We start from the raw sequence: 15304 nt of genomic DNA, 5'->3' as shown, positions 1-15304 counted from the left end.
AGTAAGCCGTTCACTCTCGCTAGGCACCCAAATACCAACCAACACAGAAGCAGCAGCAGCATCAGCAGCGGCTCACGGTGGCCGTCGTCTGCCTTGATAAGCGTCATAAATGGAAGCAAAAAACGGAACGGTAGAAGCGGAAGTAGAAGAGGACGGGCGCTTAGCAACGAAATTGGCTCCATTAGTTCCTATGGTGCCCTCGCGAGCGCGCCTGTTGTGTTTTTTGGAGGCCAGATAATGTTCCGGGCCAAACAAAAAAGGGCCCTGAAGCACCATGCTGCTGCTACTGATGCTGCTACTGTTGGCGATGTTTCGATACTCTTTTCCGTTTTTTTTGCGTATCTTAAAGAGCAAATTAGCAAGAACTATCTCGCAAATCACAGCTTAGTGGAAGAGACGTCTCGTTACTTTGATTCCCTGGCATTGGTTTAATGAAGAGGCCAGAGGACGGACTATTGATACATTTTCTTTGGAATTATCGCATTATTTGTTGCTTCCATTTTCACAACATTTTGTACAACGTTTTAGTACCACTTCACTACTCAAGGATCTAGTTTGACATTACAAACTAAGCTACTTGGATTGATAGTGATCTACCCACAGCCTGTCAAATGCGTCAGCCATTTTGAATGCTGTCCATCCGGTGTCCCGTATCCTGTTTGTTTTATTGCCGCTCGTGGCGCTTGTCAGCGATGATTAGCAAAGCTTCTTAGCTTTTACTTAATGTTTCCAGCAAATTGCCACATCCACGCAGGGCGCGCTATCCGTGCTCGTAAATCTAAATAAACTTCTGAGGGCCTCGCTCCTTCCCTCGGGCAGCTTGCCCCCCCCCCCCTTCCCAGCACCATCCATCGCTCCCGGCTTCCACCAAATCGGTTCGTGACAGCAGCAACAAGGCCAGTACTTACGAGCGATGGATGGTGGTACCATGGCGGTGATCTATACACTCGCCCGATTGCACACTCCACACTACGGCGGCAGCCAATGGGCAAAATGGGTGCCACCTGGGTTTCCTGAGGCGAGGTACCACTCTACTCGAGACGGACCTCGAACGCTGCCCGCCTGCAGACGCAAATTGTAATCTCATAAATTGTTAATAAATTGCGAAGCAGAACCAGAGCAATGGCTACAGCCCCGGGCGACCGGAGAGTATCTGTCGTGCTCGCGCACGTATGTGTCGTCGCGACGTACACACACACAACAACAAAAAAAGAAACTGCTTTCAAAAGGAATGGCAAGAGAATCTATTTTACAATTGCATCGGTGCAAGAAACAATAGAAACGAAATAACTGAGCGTTCGAGCGATCAAAGCACTACGGGAGCTGCAAGTCGTGGTCGGTGGTCGTCGTCGTCGTCTGGTCCAAAAGCACACCAGAACACAGAACAGAACCCGGAGTCCCCTACTTGGCCATCGCATACAGCCACTTATATAGCGAGGAGCATAAATTGGCGACACATCCGACGTTCGTTCGGGTCGGTCCGGGTGCTGCTGCTGCTGCTGCTACTGCTGCTTGGACTTCGTCTTGGAAATCCCGGGTTCCATTGGAACTTGATTGTCGCCATGTTGCGCTCACTGGTTTCGACCCGGTCCATGATTTCATTCCGTTTCTAATGCAACCTAGGCAATGACCGTGGCACCACAGAACCCACACCACCTTTGGCAAGAGCTCATATAAATAAGCGCAATATCAACAATAGTCGGTATTTCGTCGGTCGGTTGGTTGGTCGATTGGTCGGTCGTTGGTCGCTGGTTTCTGTTTGCTCACGCGACACTCCGACTTTGCCTCTGAGAAAAAGGGGAAAAAAAGAAAAAAGGATTAATAATTCAGCAACAATACTTTGCACCTCGACTTCACTGGCGGGCGAGCGCGCGCGCCTTCGGGACAATTCTCTTCAGGAACACGAGACTCCACTGTTGTTGTCTGCATTTGTTTCTGTCGCATGTACCTTCTCGCTCCATGACGATGCCGATGTTTCTTGGTTTGATTTGTAACGCCACGGGGTAATGCGCCCTGCCAGGTGCTTTGGAGTTCGTTCTCGTCCAGTTTCGTCTGCTGGCACTTCATCGACACGTACGTACGGGAGTGTATTCCCCGGGAGGTGCTTGCATTTGTTTCTTTTTTTCTTTTTGTTTTTTTTTCATAAGGTGTCCAAGCGATGGGACACACAATTTATGAAGACTCATAAATGGTCCACCCCCCCTGAGGGCGAGAGAGAGAGAGAACAAAAGTGTATTTATGCCCATAAAGGGGCAACCATTTTTCAGAATCGCAACAGGCAGAACGAAACGATGAGGAATATTTCATTAAACGATAACAATCAACCATCCCAGGAGGAGGACGAGAAGGAGGAGGAGGATGAGGAGGACCTGGATGCATCTTCATCGTTGCACCGGCAGCCAACCCAGCTTTGCAGCTCAATCTTCCCCCCCGGGAGTGAGTCCCGGCAAGGAGCCCTTTTGTTGTTGAAGGAAATTGTTCTACTAAATTGGACGACCGCTTGAGGAGAGATCGCGTCGTCGTCGTCGTCATAGCGCAGAGAAAGATTTTCCTCGAGAATCTCTTCCGCAGCACCTCGTTTTTTGCGCTAGTGAAGTAATTTATTAGCCTTGGCGGAAAGAGCAGGAAGCAGAGGAAGCGAAAAGAGAGGCGATGTCGAGGATGCCGAACACGAGCATAATTGTTCCCGAACAAGGAAAATATTTTCCTAGCACTCGAAAACCGGAATCCCAAGCACTCACGGACCATTGTTGTCCGGGGCGCGAAGGGAAGGGGGGGGGGGCTGCAGCAACGGAAAACTAATCCTTTTCTGACACCCATCATCACACGCCCATCGTCAGCATCGTCATCATCGTCACCCATTGGGCGATGTGCCGTTCGTTCGCCATCTTTCATCGAGCGACTATCGCGTTGGCTGTGACGTTGCTTCTTTACGAAAGAATAATTTAACTTTGTCAAGTAAACGGGATTCCAGGGGGATGCTGCTGCCGTTCTCCGGCTGCACCAGAAACCGAATGACTATTGTCGGTTGGCATTTTGTGCGCCAGCGAAGCTCCGTTAGTGTGATACGCGTGTGAACGTCACGCTAGTTAGCAGCAGTTACGATACGCCACGATGGAAAAGCAACCATCCAAACCATCGGTATTGTGGCCCATATGGTGCAGAAAAGAAGAAGCGAAGAAACGAAGAGTAAAGCCAACAACACTAACACGTACAAGGCGATTTAGGAACCGACCGAACGACAGTTTTTTTGCTTTCTGTGCGAATTTTAAACAACAAACGGACACACAACGCTTGCGATTTTGGGATTGGCTCATGGACCACGATTACATCGGATCGCCTTTTTGGGATGTGCATCCCCCCGGAGTACGCCGAGACCGAGAGAGACGATTTAAGCATTTTCAATTCGAACAAAAGTTGCAAAACGTGAAAATGTGTTGCCCCGAAGGAATCATCTCCCGGGAAGGCGGTTTAAAACGATACGTTGTGTGCTGCTTCAGGCCGGCCTCAACAAAACAACCCGTCATCGTGCGCCGCATGTAACGTGCGTGTAACGGATCGAAACTTTTGCTCACAAGCAAGATGCTTCCGCCTCCTTTTTGGGACACTTTTCTTACGTTACTTAAAACATCGTAGAATCGTGTACTTCAATCCTCGCCAATGCAGGGCTTCAAAAAGGGGAGAAAAGTATCAAACAACAAACAGCAACAGCAGCTCCACGAGGTCGAGGACGAGGTCTGGTACTCCCTTCTGCTCCCGCAGATCTGTGCGTAAGGACGCCACGGAGATGCGCCCAAGAAAAAGGTAACATACGCGTACGGAACGCTGGCTGGAGCTGGTGCCGTGGTTGGCAAATAATGCCGTTTTGCTGTCGACGGTGACACCTTTACCCTCTCTCCTCACCAGCCACATACAAACAGATTCGTATTTAGACCAATGACGACCAGAAATGAAGGACGAAGAACGAAATGACTCAGCTCGCGCTCTTGCTCTCTCGTCTTTACCTTATTTTTGCCACTTTTATTGATTTGTTTGCTGCCTGGGGGGGTTGGTGCGGGGGGTGGTTGTGTGTTTTTGACAAAAACATATCAAGAGCGCGCTTTCACTCTTGTGTTTCTCGAATCCCCCCCCCTCCCTTTCCCCTTCATCATCTTAAACCAAACCCCAAAAAAGCTCGTGACACGCTGATGGTGCTGGTGGTGGTAGTGGTGGTGGTGGTGGTGGATTTGGTGGATGATTTGTTGCCGCAACACCGCTGTATGGCTGTCAGTCAGGTTTGTCGGTGCCAGCGTGCGAGCGCTCGAGACTCGCCATCCTTACACATGTACTAGGTGGTATATTCTAACATTGCTCTCCTTGTCCCCCTTGTCGTCGTAGCCCCGTTCCCTCCCCCCCCCCCCCCCACGGTATAGATTGCGCCAACCAAAAACCGTTCCCTCGCTGGGTGCGCTCGTGGTTCCTCGCGTCAGATCTCAACCGGCGTACGTCTGCACCAGCTTGTTCCATTCCGCCGGGAAGTTGCGCTGCAGATGGGCCAGCGTTTTTTTGATCTGCGTCATCTCGGCCGGCGTACACTGGGGACAGGCTCCACGCAGGACAAACGGTGCCAAACCTAAGACAAAATAAAGGAGAGAGAAAGTAAAAAGCGTTTAATGATAACTGATGGTGGTACAAAATTCATTGCGCACTGCACAAGACTATCAGGCCACGGGGAAGGATCAGTAAATCTATTAACTTTTCATGAAAAAAAGCCCCCGAATGCCCTGTCCTGTCGATTGTTTGTATTGTACAAATGATGGTTCGTATGCTTTCGACACGCCTGACGTTGGTTTTCTGTGTGCGTCACAGTGTCTGTGTTTATGCTCCAAGCGGCCGCTGGAATCTGGCTGGAATCAATTAGATTTTAATTGAAGATTTAATTGCACATTAATGGGAGCGGAGCGAAAAATCAAATCCCACAGACACCGCTGACATCGCCGACAGCTGCCTGCTGCATGCTCTTGGTATGTGCTGGTATTCCGTCCCCGTTCTCTCGCGCTCTCTCTCTCTCTCTCTCTTTCTGTTCGTCCAAGGATTACACAATGGACTTAAACTGGGGCTTTGGTGCTGACGATAACAAACTAACGGCGAGAGACGCGAGGAAACGTCGGATAAGGGGGTTAGACAACAGATGCCACTTCTGCAGAGTCCCCGTAATGCCCAGTGTCGATGCATTGAGCAGCAGAGCGTTGCAATCGTAGTAAACATTCTAACGCGCTTCTCCTAGCAACAGCATCCTAGCAGGTCGGGGACCATCGATCGGTGCTCCGGGAATTGGAACTTTTCGAATCAAACTGACAAACATTGAATGTGCCCCCCTCCCTCCCGAGGTCGTAATGGCATTTCTCCTGAATTCCATCATCTGAAATCTATTTATTCTTTGCATTCATTAGCCTCTCATCGCATCGCTTTTTCAATTAATTAATGTAATTCAAGGGCATCAAACGAGTTAAGCTTTTGCTGCTTTGGGTACGCAATGGATTCGAAGAACTTGTGGAGAGTTTTGCCCCCCACCATCCCGCATCATGCTTCAAATGCCATCCAGAGACAATTTCTTAATTATACTTATGCAAAAGCTTAGTGATTACTTTACTGTTCCACAGCCACGAGTTTGGTTTGGTGATGAAAAAAAGGGAGACTCACTCACCCACACCCACACACACACACACGCCTTCTGTACTCTGGCCCACCAAGAAGGAGGGAGCTTGAAAGTGATCCATCAAAACCATAAATTACGGTTTTCGTCGCGCCGACCACCAACCACCGCCGACGCCGCGGTCTAATGCGAACAATTTAATTAACAACAACAGCATTAACACCGCAGCACGCCATGAGCTGGCATCCCGCAAACCCCGCATCCCCGTTGCGTGCTGTCACTCTCTGGGCAGTGGTACTCAGAATTGCAACAATTTATTGACGTCTATGTGTGTGTGTGTGTGTGTGTATGTGTATGCGGTCCTAAATTACCACCGAGGGCACTCATACAACAGACCGGCCTGGCCGGGCATCCTGGCCGGTGCACACACACACGCCTCGTCCTCGCCTCGTCTCGACGGATTCGCCGACAAAACACCAACCCCGACCCCAAAAACGCACCAAACAGCGATGAATTATGTATGACCCGTTGGCACAAGGGGTTGATGGTGGGTGAGGGTGGGTGAGGGGATGAAAATATTTATTCTGCACTCGTCGGCCGGATTCACAACCCCCCTGCTTGGCGCGAGGGAAACGCAATCACGCACCAAGCCACGCGCACGCACGCACGCACGCACGCACGTATGACCCTGACAGACACCGGGACAAAGGCCCAGTGGTCGGCCACCGTGCACCGCGATCCATAACCACGATCTGACCACTCTGGCCATCACCCCGGGCGTTTGCGACACATTGGCCACGACGGTGGCCTCGCGTGTGCTCTAAAATGGTTTGCCATGTGCCCGCTAATAACGCAACATATACTACTCACGGGACTCCTCACGGGAGTGCCCGGGAAGTGCGGTCGAGCGGTGCTTCCGGACTTCCGGACTTCCGGTTCCGTTGCTTCACACAAAAGTCAACGCCATTCCGCGCGACGCACCGCGCTACTAATACTCGCATACTGCGATGATGTACTGAGCAGTGGAATTGAAGGACGTCCAGGCGGAAGAATAGCGCAGAATAGAAGTCCTGACCTGACCATCCTGGCAGGCCACATCAAGCGAGGTTCCAGATGTCAATGATGAGAGAGAGAGATAAAGAGAGGGAGCCCAGAGTGTGTGTAAGCCAGACGTGTGTCTCGCGTGCGCCTCGACGCGTCCAATGTCATCACAAGCGATTTAATTAAGTGTTAAAAGAGAGACGTGTTTGAACGCCCCGGCCCGAAAATGCACTAGCATAGGCACGTAGTACCCCGTCCCACCGACGAAGGTGACAAACAAATATTCCATAAATTTGACGCCAAAGCCTCCCCGCGTACCACGTGAAAGGACTGCAGCACGCGTGTCGTCGTCGTCCCCCTCCTCCTCCTGCTGCTGCATCAGGTGCGATAAATCATCGTGCGAACTTTGTGAAATAGAATTAATACATTTTTGCATTTCATTATCTCACCGCTGTACGGTGGTGAGACGTGATGAGGTCGCGAAGGTGGACAGACAGGTGGTGGCTTCCCCCCGAACGTGGATTATTAATCCGTTAAAGCGCCATTAAATTAAGCATTGTAATTCGTGGGTCCCTCCCGGGAGGCGAGAGATAAGGAGGATGTGTCGGTCGATGTGATGTACGCGCGTGTGTGTGCGTGTGTGCATCACGGGGATGATGGGGTGACTACGAGGTCATCGCGGCCTCCCACCCCTTGGCCTTGTCGGTGATTATTTTAAATTATCTGATAATTAATATCGCCTGGCACTGGCAGGGAATGGAACGGATACGATGGATGGATGTATGGATGGATTGCCACGGCAACGGCTTCGCCTCCCCTGGATGATCTCACATCATGCCCATTCCCCAGTGTGCATGTGTGTGTGTGCGCCGGTGACTGACGTTTAATCCTCTGTTCGATCCAATATCCATCGAGCGCAATTGCCACAATCGAATTAAATCAATCGCTCGCCTGCCTATTGGCCCTCGACAGCAAAGCCGCAATTAGAATTTCAATTTATTATTTAAAAATCGGGAAAAGCAACGCAAAATACAGTAAACGAGAGTATGCGCGGGCACTTATGTATGTGTGTGTGTGCGTGTGTTTATGTGGTTAATTCGCTTGGTAAATGGTGAAGATGCGGCGACAATATCCTTCCATTTTTTACACTTCCCCGTTCCATGCTCGGCAACATCATCGTTTCGTGAGATAAATCGCATTTTATTGCCCGCTGCCCGCTGTCGTCACCCGGCTGTGACCCTCACCTCACCCGACTGACGCCTGGTGTTAAACGGTTTAACTGTTTCGACGAAAATTACGACCCATAAAATGTTTAACAGAACTCGCTCGCGTTCGCGCTCGTACAACAGCGCGCTCGTAGAACAATGCCCCGGAAACATGGGCCCGCACAACCTCGAGAACCGAGATAGATTTGCCGAGAAGTTGATGCAAAACAAGCTAATGATTTAGCTTTACAGCACTCCCAGAGGAGGGAGGCTCGTGGACTGGGTGCGTACCATAAACTTTTATGTTGTATTTCTATAAATTCCACTCCCTATAACTTCAACTTCTCCAGTGCGTTGTGGTTGGAGGATAAGATTTGTAGAGGAAGGCTATAAAATCATTAGAAGTCGCCTCTGGGTTGGCTCTGGTTCGAATCCGGGGTCGATTAGTGTGTCAGAGAAGCGCTCTGGCGAGAATAGTCTCTAGCTCAACCACTCCGGCCACAACCACAGTCGGTTGTCGGTTGTTGAATCTTCTAAACCTCTACCAAACACACCAACCTCGGACACTTGCTGCACTGACCACTGGTGCGAGTCAAGAAGCGCATCTCCGGTGCCGCTTCTCGGAGGATCCTCAAACAGAAAGCGTTTGCCACAACAACAACAGCAAAAACAGGAAGTACTCATAAATCGACAAAGTATCGTGTTGTGTTGTGGAGATGTGTGCGAGATGGAAGAAACATAACTCCCCCCTAACCGTCTAGCTCTCGGTCAGAGGTCAGAGAAATTGATGCAGGGAAGAACTACCGACACCGAAACCGACTCTAAACCAATTTGTTCTCTCGGTTAAGGCTTCGTGTGTGTAGGGAGAGAGGGAACGCAACTGTAGGAGTCTAAAAAAGAAGAAGAGGAACTTTAACCAGAGTATGAGTTGCTGTACAACACAATAATAGACTCTTGAGATGCGAATTACGGTTGAGTTCGGTTTCATTTCAGCTCCTGCGGCTGTATTCCTCAAGGATCAACGTAATTATGATTTTTAATTTTAATTAAGACAAACTCATTGTCTTCCATTCGGGGTGAAAGATAGCAGAGACACGAAAAAAAGCGAATAATGACCAAGAACAAAACTTAATCTGCGAAACTTCCCTTTGTTGAGTCTGAATCTGATTTGGAAGTCACTCGTGTATCGGATTTTACTGCGCAGCTCTAGCGAAGCGTCGTTTCGCGAACATAATTACCATTGCAAGAACAACTTCAAACAATTCGCAACGATGCCAATCATCAAATGGATGCCACATCGGCCGGGAAGCAACCCCGGGTTGTTGTGGAAAAGTGCACCTCATAACGACGGACGAAAAACCAACTGCTTAAGTGCTTTTCATGGTCATCTCTGCAATCATCATGCCTTGGTGGGCCAAGTTTTACCAAATAAAAGCCAATGCAATGACCGCAATTTCGCGTTGACGCTGACGACGACGACCTAAAGATGACCTAATTTCATTCGCATTCGCACACGCGGAGGGCTCATGTCAAGTCAAAGGGGTCACGGGGAGTTTCCCCTGCGCCGGCATGTTTACTTACTCTTCAGCCGCTTGCCAACCGGATCGCACGGTACCTCACCGAGGGCACACTTGAGCTGCCGCATCAGATACCGTTTGTCGCTGAGCGCTTTCTCGAGTGCTTCGTCCGAAACCTGTGATTTGGTCGTGGTGCTGGCGATGGTGGCCGCTGCATCCGCCGCTCCACTGACCACCGTGGTCAGCTGTGCCAGCATCGCGATCGCGCAAAGCAATCCAATGGTGACGATCCACGACGAAGAGGTGCTGCAGCGACTGCTACTGACCTGCTTTTCGCGTTCGCGAACGTTGAGCGCGTTGACAATCGTCGCATCGCACCGCAGCAGCAGATGAGAAGGAGAAAAAACGAAACAAACAAACAAAACGGAGAAGAGAGTCAACAAAACGTGGCGAGAGATTGGTGGGGGGGAGACACAAGAAAGGCATTAATACGGGTGACTGGCGGTAGGTGGAGACAGGTTGCTGTTATGTAGCCGCGGGAGAGCATAGCCGAGCGATGCAGACAAAAGTAAAAGTATTTTTTTTAAAACAAACCATCATCGAGCGAGGTGTGAGGTGCGGTACAAGGTGCGGTGCGGTGCGGTGCGGTTCGGTGGAGTGTTAATCATTCGCACCACCGGCACCACCGGCACCACCGGCAAACACCGGCACATACACACCGTAATTATGCTTTATGCTCTCCCGTGTCTCCAGCAGTCACGTCGCGTCCGCGTCAGCTTATGTGTGCGAGAGCGTGGGGCTTTTATAGGTTATGCTGGATCTGGATTTTTTCCCTCCCTGTCGCTGGCCTGTCCCTGTGAATCATTTCGCACGCGCTACGCTCATGCTCATATGATTTCATTATGTAATTTACACGCCGGTCGATGAAGTAACAAGGCGCTTACCTGCGCTGTCGACATCTTGGACATTGTATGGTGACGTCGAGACAACCACTGGCGACGACAACGACGAGCTGTTGCTGCTGCTGCTGCTGCTGTGATTGCGATCGAGTACGCGAGGAATGGTATGTCACCGCCGACTGTGCTCGGTATTTACTAGGTTTGTTGCAAGGCCTGCTAATACTAAAGATGGTGGCAAGGCTTCTATTGTGTAACTAGCTAATTCTTTGTCACTGTGCTTCCACTGCTCCTTACGCTACGATTAAATTGAATCTCGGCTACTGACAACTTTCCCAACAATCTGGAGCTCCAAATTCCTCACGATCGAAGCACTTGTAGCACAACGTAGTCGCTTCCTTTTGCCACACACCACTTTTTTCTTTCTTTGTAGCAACACGAACTCACTGAACAACGCCGCAGAATGCAACAGCTAATGCAGTTATGCCGTACGAGCAGAGAGACTACTGCTCCCGGTTCCGGAAATGCAAACACTCTGGTACACTCTCGTTTTCCCGCCACGTTTGTTCCAAGAAAAAGATTCCGTGGTTCCGTGGCTCTATTGTAACACTGCTCGACGACAGATGGACCACACAGAGCAGCACTTCTAGTAGCAGTTTGCACCAAGGACGATGGACTACGTACGCTGTCGAGCGATCAAAAGCATCGAATGACGACGCTGGTCGATGCCGTAGCCCGGGCAAGGTATGAGATCGAGCCGCAAAACCACAACCGGGAGTGGGGTGGGGGTGGGTCGTGCCCGTGCATAAAGACAACGACGGCAGTGGACGGGCAAAAGGAAGGGGTAGAGACAGACGAAAGAGAGAGAGAAACATCAACCGGTGGAAGGGAGATTGACTACCTTCGCTGCCGGCGCCGCCGCCGCCGAGAAATGGTGAGAAGTGTCTACCCCGTCACCCTGCCTCGTCTCGGCTGCCGATGATGCCAATGATGATGGCGTCAGCAACGCCCGCGTCTAGCCCGCGCGTCGGTCGATCACACTAACCGCAACTAATAGACTCCCGAGCAGCGAGTCGGTCCGGGGGCTCAGTTACGATCGTTGGGCAGAACGAGTGGGAAATGGAGAAGCTGGATAATAAGCAGCCGGCAGCATAAAGGTGCGCAACGCCTTCGTCATCTGCTGCTGCTGCTGCTGCTGATGATGATGAGGATCGAAAGATCAGCGAGAGAGTGAGAGTGTAGCGAGTGGTTAAAAGAGAAAGGAGGTTGTAGGCGTTGTACATTTCCACACTGCTGCCGGGGGTTTTCCCCCATGCTTTCGCCGTGTGGCACTCAATTGAACTTTCCGCGATGCAATCATCGCCATCGCGACCCCCGCCTGCCGAAAGGTAAACGATTTGTGGGGCGGTTGATTCGGAGGCTTAGCCGCTGCCGCCATTGAGTGTCTGAGTTTATGACAAACGCGGCGCAATGTCGAAGGTTGCGACACCGGTACCCCCAGGGGGGGGGGGGGGGTTTACCCTCGTGGGTCACCATCGATGGTGGGTAAATCCCCGAGCGGAATAGTTTACAGCCCAACCCCCCCAAAAACCCGTTAGCTTACCCAATGGTTCGTTTTTATGCTCATTGGATCATTTTATGATGTACCACGGGTTGCACTATGGACCTGTACGCGATTAGACGCGAAGAGTGGAAACCTGTGGCACTTGATGGAACTCGCTGGCCAACTGGTTCCTGGTTGTGCACAAAATGGATGCAAGTGAGTCAGAAATCTAATAAAGAACGACAATCAGAACCTTCTTTTGATCCCAAAATGTCTCAAAACTCCGCCTTAGACTCGTTCTCCCGCAAAGAACGAATCCAAAGCGACGGCCATTCGGCATCTAATCCTCAAATTAGCTTAACTATTTAGTCATTCCATCATGGGAAATTACCTTGCCACCAAACCATGCTGCACCACATCCCATCACAAAATGTCCCTTTTTCCCTTGCCATTTCGATGTATTTGCGAAACCGCACACAAAAGGGAGAGGAAGAGAGACGGACGCCGGAGCGCCAGACCACCACCAGTCACCGGGAGGCAAACAAACAACACATAAGAAACCGTTTAAGAGGATTAACCGAAAAGAAATCCCCTCGAGACCACTTAATAGGGGATTACATCCCCGAGACTGGCACCCGAGAAATTATGGTTTCTGCCCGTGAACCCCTGCCTCCCCTATTCTCGGCGTTCCACGACGCACTCCGCACTTCACTCCTCGAAGGTTCTGCAGCTGTTTTGCTTCCTCCGTCGCGCTCTCCCTTCCTCTCTCTCTCTCTCTCTTTCTGTGCTGTGGCATTTCTCGAGGGCTTCAAAGGGGTCGAGGGCGAAGTCCTTCATCCTGGCAACGCAACCCGGCTTGGGGTGGGTCGTGCCGTGTCGCCATGTCGTCCGTCGTCCTCCCGGTCTTGGAAGCGCGTCGGCGTCATCCCCCTTCGAGGAGCTAGGTCGAGAATCGGGCACAAAAGCGAAAGCGTCCGGGCATCCGTTCTCTCTGGATAAACAAAATTATGGTGGCAAAAGTGAGCCGCCACAGCCTCTGGGCTGTGGCCCACCTTCCCGATATGTTTTCCCATTCGCCCCCGGACGCCCCGGAATCCCGCCAACGTGGCACCAAAACCCGGGGCCAGCTAATGGGATTTTTATAACATAATTTATTTTACCATCGGATGCACCGCCCAAAACACTGATACTCCCCCGTTGATGTGGCCATCACAGGGCCTTAAGGGATGGCAGGAACGGACACACACACACATACACAGACACAAAAGCAACACTAACAGCCTGTTTGCTTTTAGTACTACCCAAATTTAATTGTCATGTTTATGAAAACCTGCCCCGAAGAGCGCAGACCATCGCCCGGCTGCGGCCGCAAGCTGCGCATCGCAGCGGGCTAATCTTGATGGGCGCACCGGTCTCCGGTAACCCATCTTTTCGAGAGGGCGCCAAATAGCGCCAAAGGGCGAGGTTGATGGTGGTTTTGTATGGAGTATGGATGATGTGCCGTCGAGCTGCAGTGTTTTGTGTGAGTGTGTGTGTGTCTGCCATCCAATAAATCTGATTTCATGCGCTACGCTGAAAGATTTATGGAACCTGACATTTTGTTTATCCTTTTGGTTCTGCTCCTGCTCTACACCTGCTTTGAAGGAATCTCGGCTCCGCGGAATGCATATATGCAGGCCAGGATCTCACTTTTTCTTCCACAGCATCCACTAGATAATCACACAACTTATCAGGATGCCGATAAATTGCCCCTCAACATGCCGAAGATTGTTTACAGATACTGGCACCAGCCGACGGGCTTGCGGACGCCAACAATTTGTTTTGAACTTCGATCGAAGCGCTACACGATGTAATCCCGGGGAGGTTTTCGCAGGAACTCTCACAATGGCTATTCCTCGAGGGTTGTTGTTTTGACGAGAACACCTGGTTCTATTTATCTGATGTGATGACATTATTTCCCAGAAAAGTGTATCTCACGGAAACTCCTTGCAGTATCACCATCGTAAGATGCTTTATTGAGCCCTAATAAAGTGTAAATAACCATTTCTCCTGAATTAAGAGATCCAAACACCGTCACTTCAATCGTACTTCAATTTTCTAGGATTCTTACTACGAATTAGTTCATTTCTTTCACATCCGAGTAGCCCTGTGATGAGCTTCCGAGGAGTGCTTCTCGCAACATCTCTCCGTACAGTTCTGAAAAATCAATTAGGTTGATGCTGCTTGAAGAGTATTCTTTTGAAGCTAACTGGCACATTTAGATTGAAGTTACGAATAAAACCCAAGAATGTTTCGTTTGAAAACGACACTCAACAGAACAAACCAAATGAATTCCAACAGGGACGCTTCAATCGCTCAATGGCGTTCCCGGGACACCCCGTGGATTGTCATTCGACCGTCGGACTAAGCTCATAAACCGGAAGCAATAATACCTTTGCACGATTCCATTAGTGGGTCAAATTCATACCGTTAAGCTCAAAATTAACCTCCGATTCCCCAACGGGCACTGGTGTGGCAATATCAATCCGCCACCACCCTATAAGCCCAATACGACCGGATTGACATCTACAAACACGCACAACGGGGTTGAACCGTTCGCCGCTCGCTGGCGGCCGGAAGGTAAAGCCGGAACCAATATTGTCCCGCGTGTCATTCACAGCCAGAGTGTAACCAGAAAGCGATTCCTCGTTTACAAGCTTCGGCGTTAATGGTCACGCAACGCGCTTTCCAGGGGATTTCCACTACCACCACCATAACCATTTCGATGCATCCTGTTAACCTCAGCCACTGAGTTAATCATCGGTTTTCGATTTCGCAATTGCAGGTATTTTATTCACCCCGGACCTTCCTCCCCGGACTGCCTGCGTACGTCCCACGGTAGCACATCGGTTAAATTGTTTCGATGGTTTTGCTATTTGTTGCGGCATTTCGTTATGGCTTTTTTTTTTGTTGGTCGCGTTTCGTTTCGTTGTGTTAAATATAATTCGTTTCCGTCTTCCCTTCCCTCCCTTCCCAGGTTGGTACAATATGATTGGTAGGGATGAAATTTTAATCAGTGCTCAGTGAAACGATGCGGTCGGTCAGGATAAAGCCATAGAGATGCGAACATTGCATTGCATGGCCTAGGGCCGTACGCACCAGAACGCCACACACCACACCGGGGCGGTAGCCGGTTAATGCGGGATATATGTGCATACATATCCAGACCGGGGACCCGGGACCCGGGACCCGCACCAGCACTCCTGCGCCAGGGTGCATATGAATTTTAATAAATATTAAAACGTATCTTAATCGAGGATTAATCGACTGTAAGTCGAAGCCGAGCCTCGGCCACATTTGCGTACGTGTGTTCAGTTTGCCTGTTTCCCCCCAATATTTATGGCCGGCTCCTGGGAAGAGCGGCCGTGGGAACCGTGCCCCATTTGCATCACGGCACCGGCAATCGGTTTGCTTGCCTCTTCCAGGTG

At 50.5% G+C, this 15304-nt stretch overlaps 1 protein-coding gene across 1 annotated transcript; it reads right to left on the bottom strand.

Moving 5' to 3' along the window:
• Nucleotides 1–4385: 4385 nt before the first annotated feature.
• Nucleotides 4386–10990, bottom strand: LOC125959960 (putative odorant-binding protein A10). The gene is made up of 3 exons (XM_049693010.1): nucleotides 10343–10990; nucleotides 9463–9724; nucleotides 4386–4612 (listed from the first exon to the last, which is right to left on the bottom strand). The coding sequence occupies exons 1-3, from the start codon at nucleotides 10364–10366 to the stop codon at nucleotides 4473–4475; spliced, it is 426 nt and encodes a 141-aa protein (XP_049548967.1). The 5' UTR covers nucleotides 10367–10990; the 3' UTR covers nucleotides 4386–4472.
• Nucleotides 10991–15304: the final 4314 nt, after the last annotated feature.

This window comes from Anopheles darlingi, chromosome 2, assembly GCF_943734745.1.
Source record: "Anopheles darlingi chromosome 2, idAnoDarlMG_H_01, whole genome shotgun sequence".
NCBI classification, from domain to species: Eukaryota; Metazoa; Arthropoda; class Insecta; order Diptera; family Culicidae; genus Anopheles; species Anopheles darlingi.
This window is presented reverse-complemented; position numbering and strand designations above follow the sequence as displayed.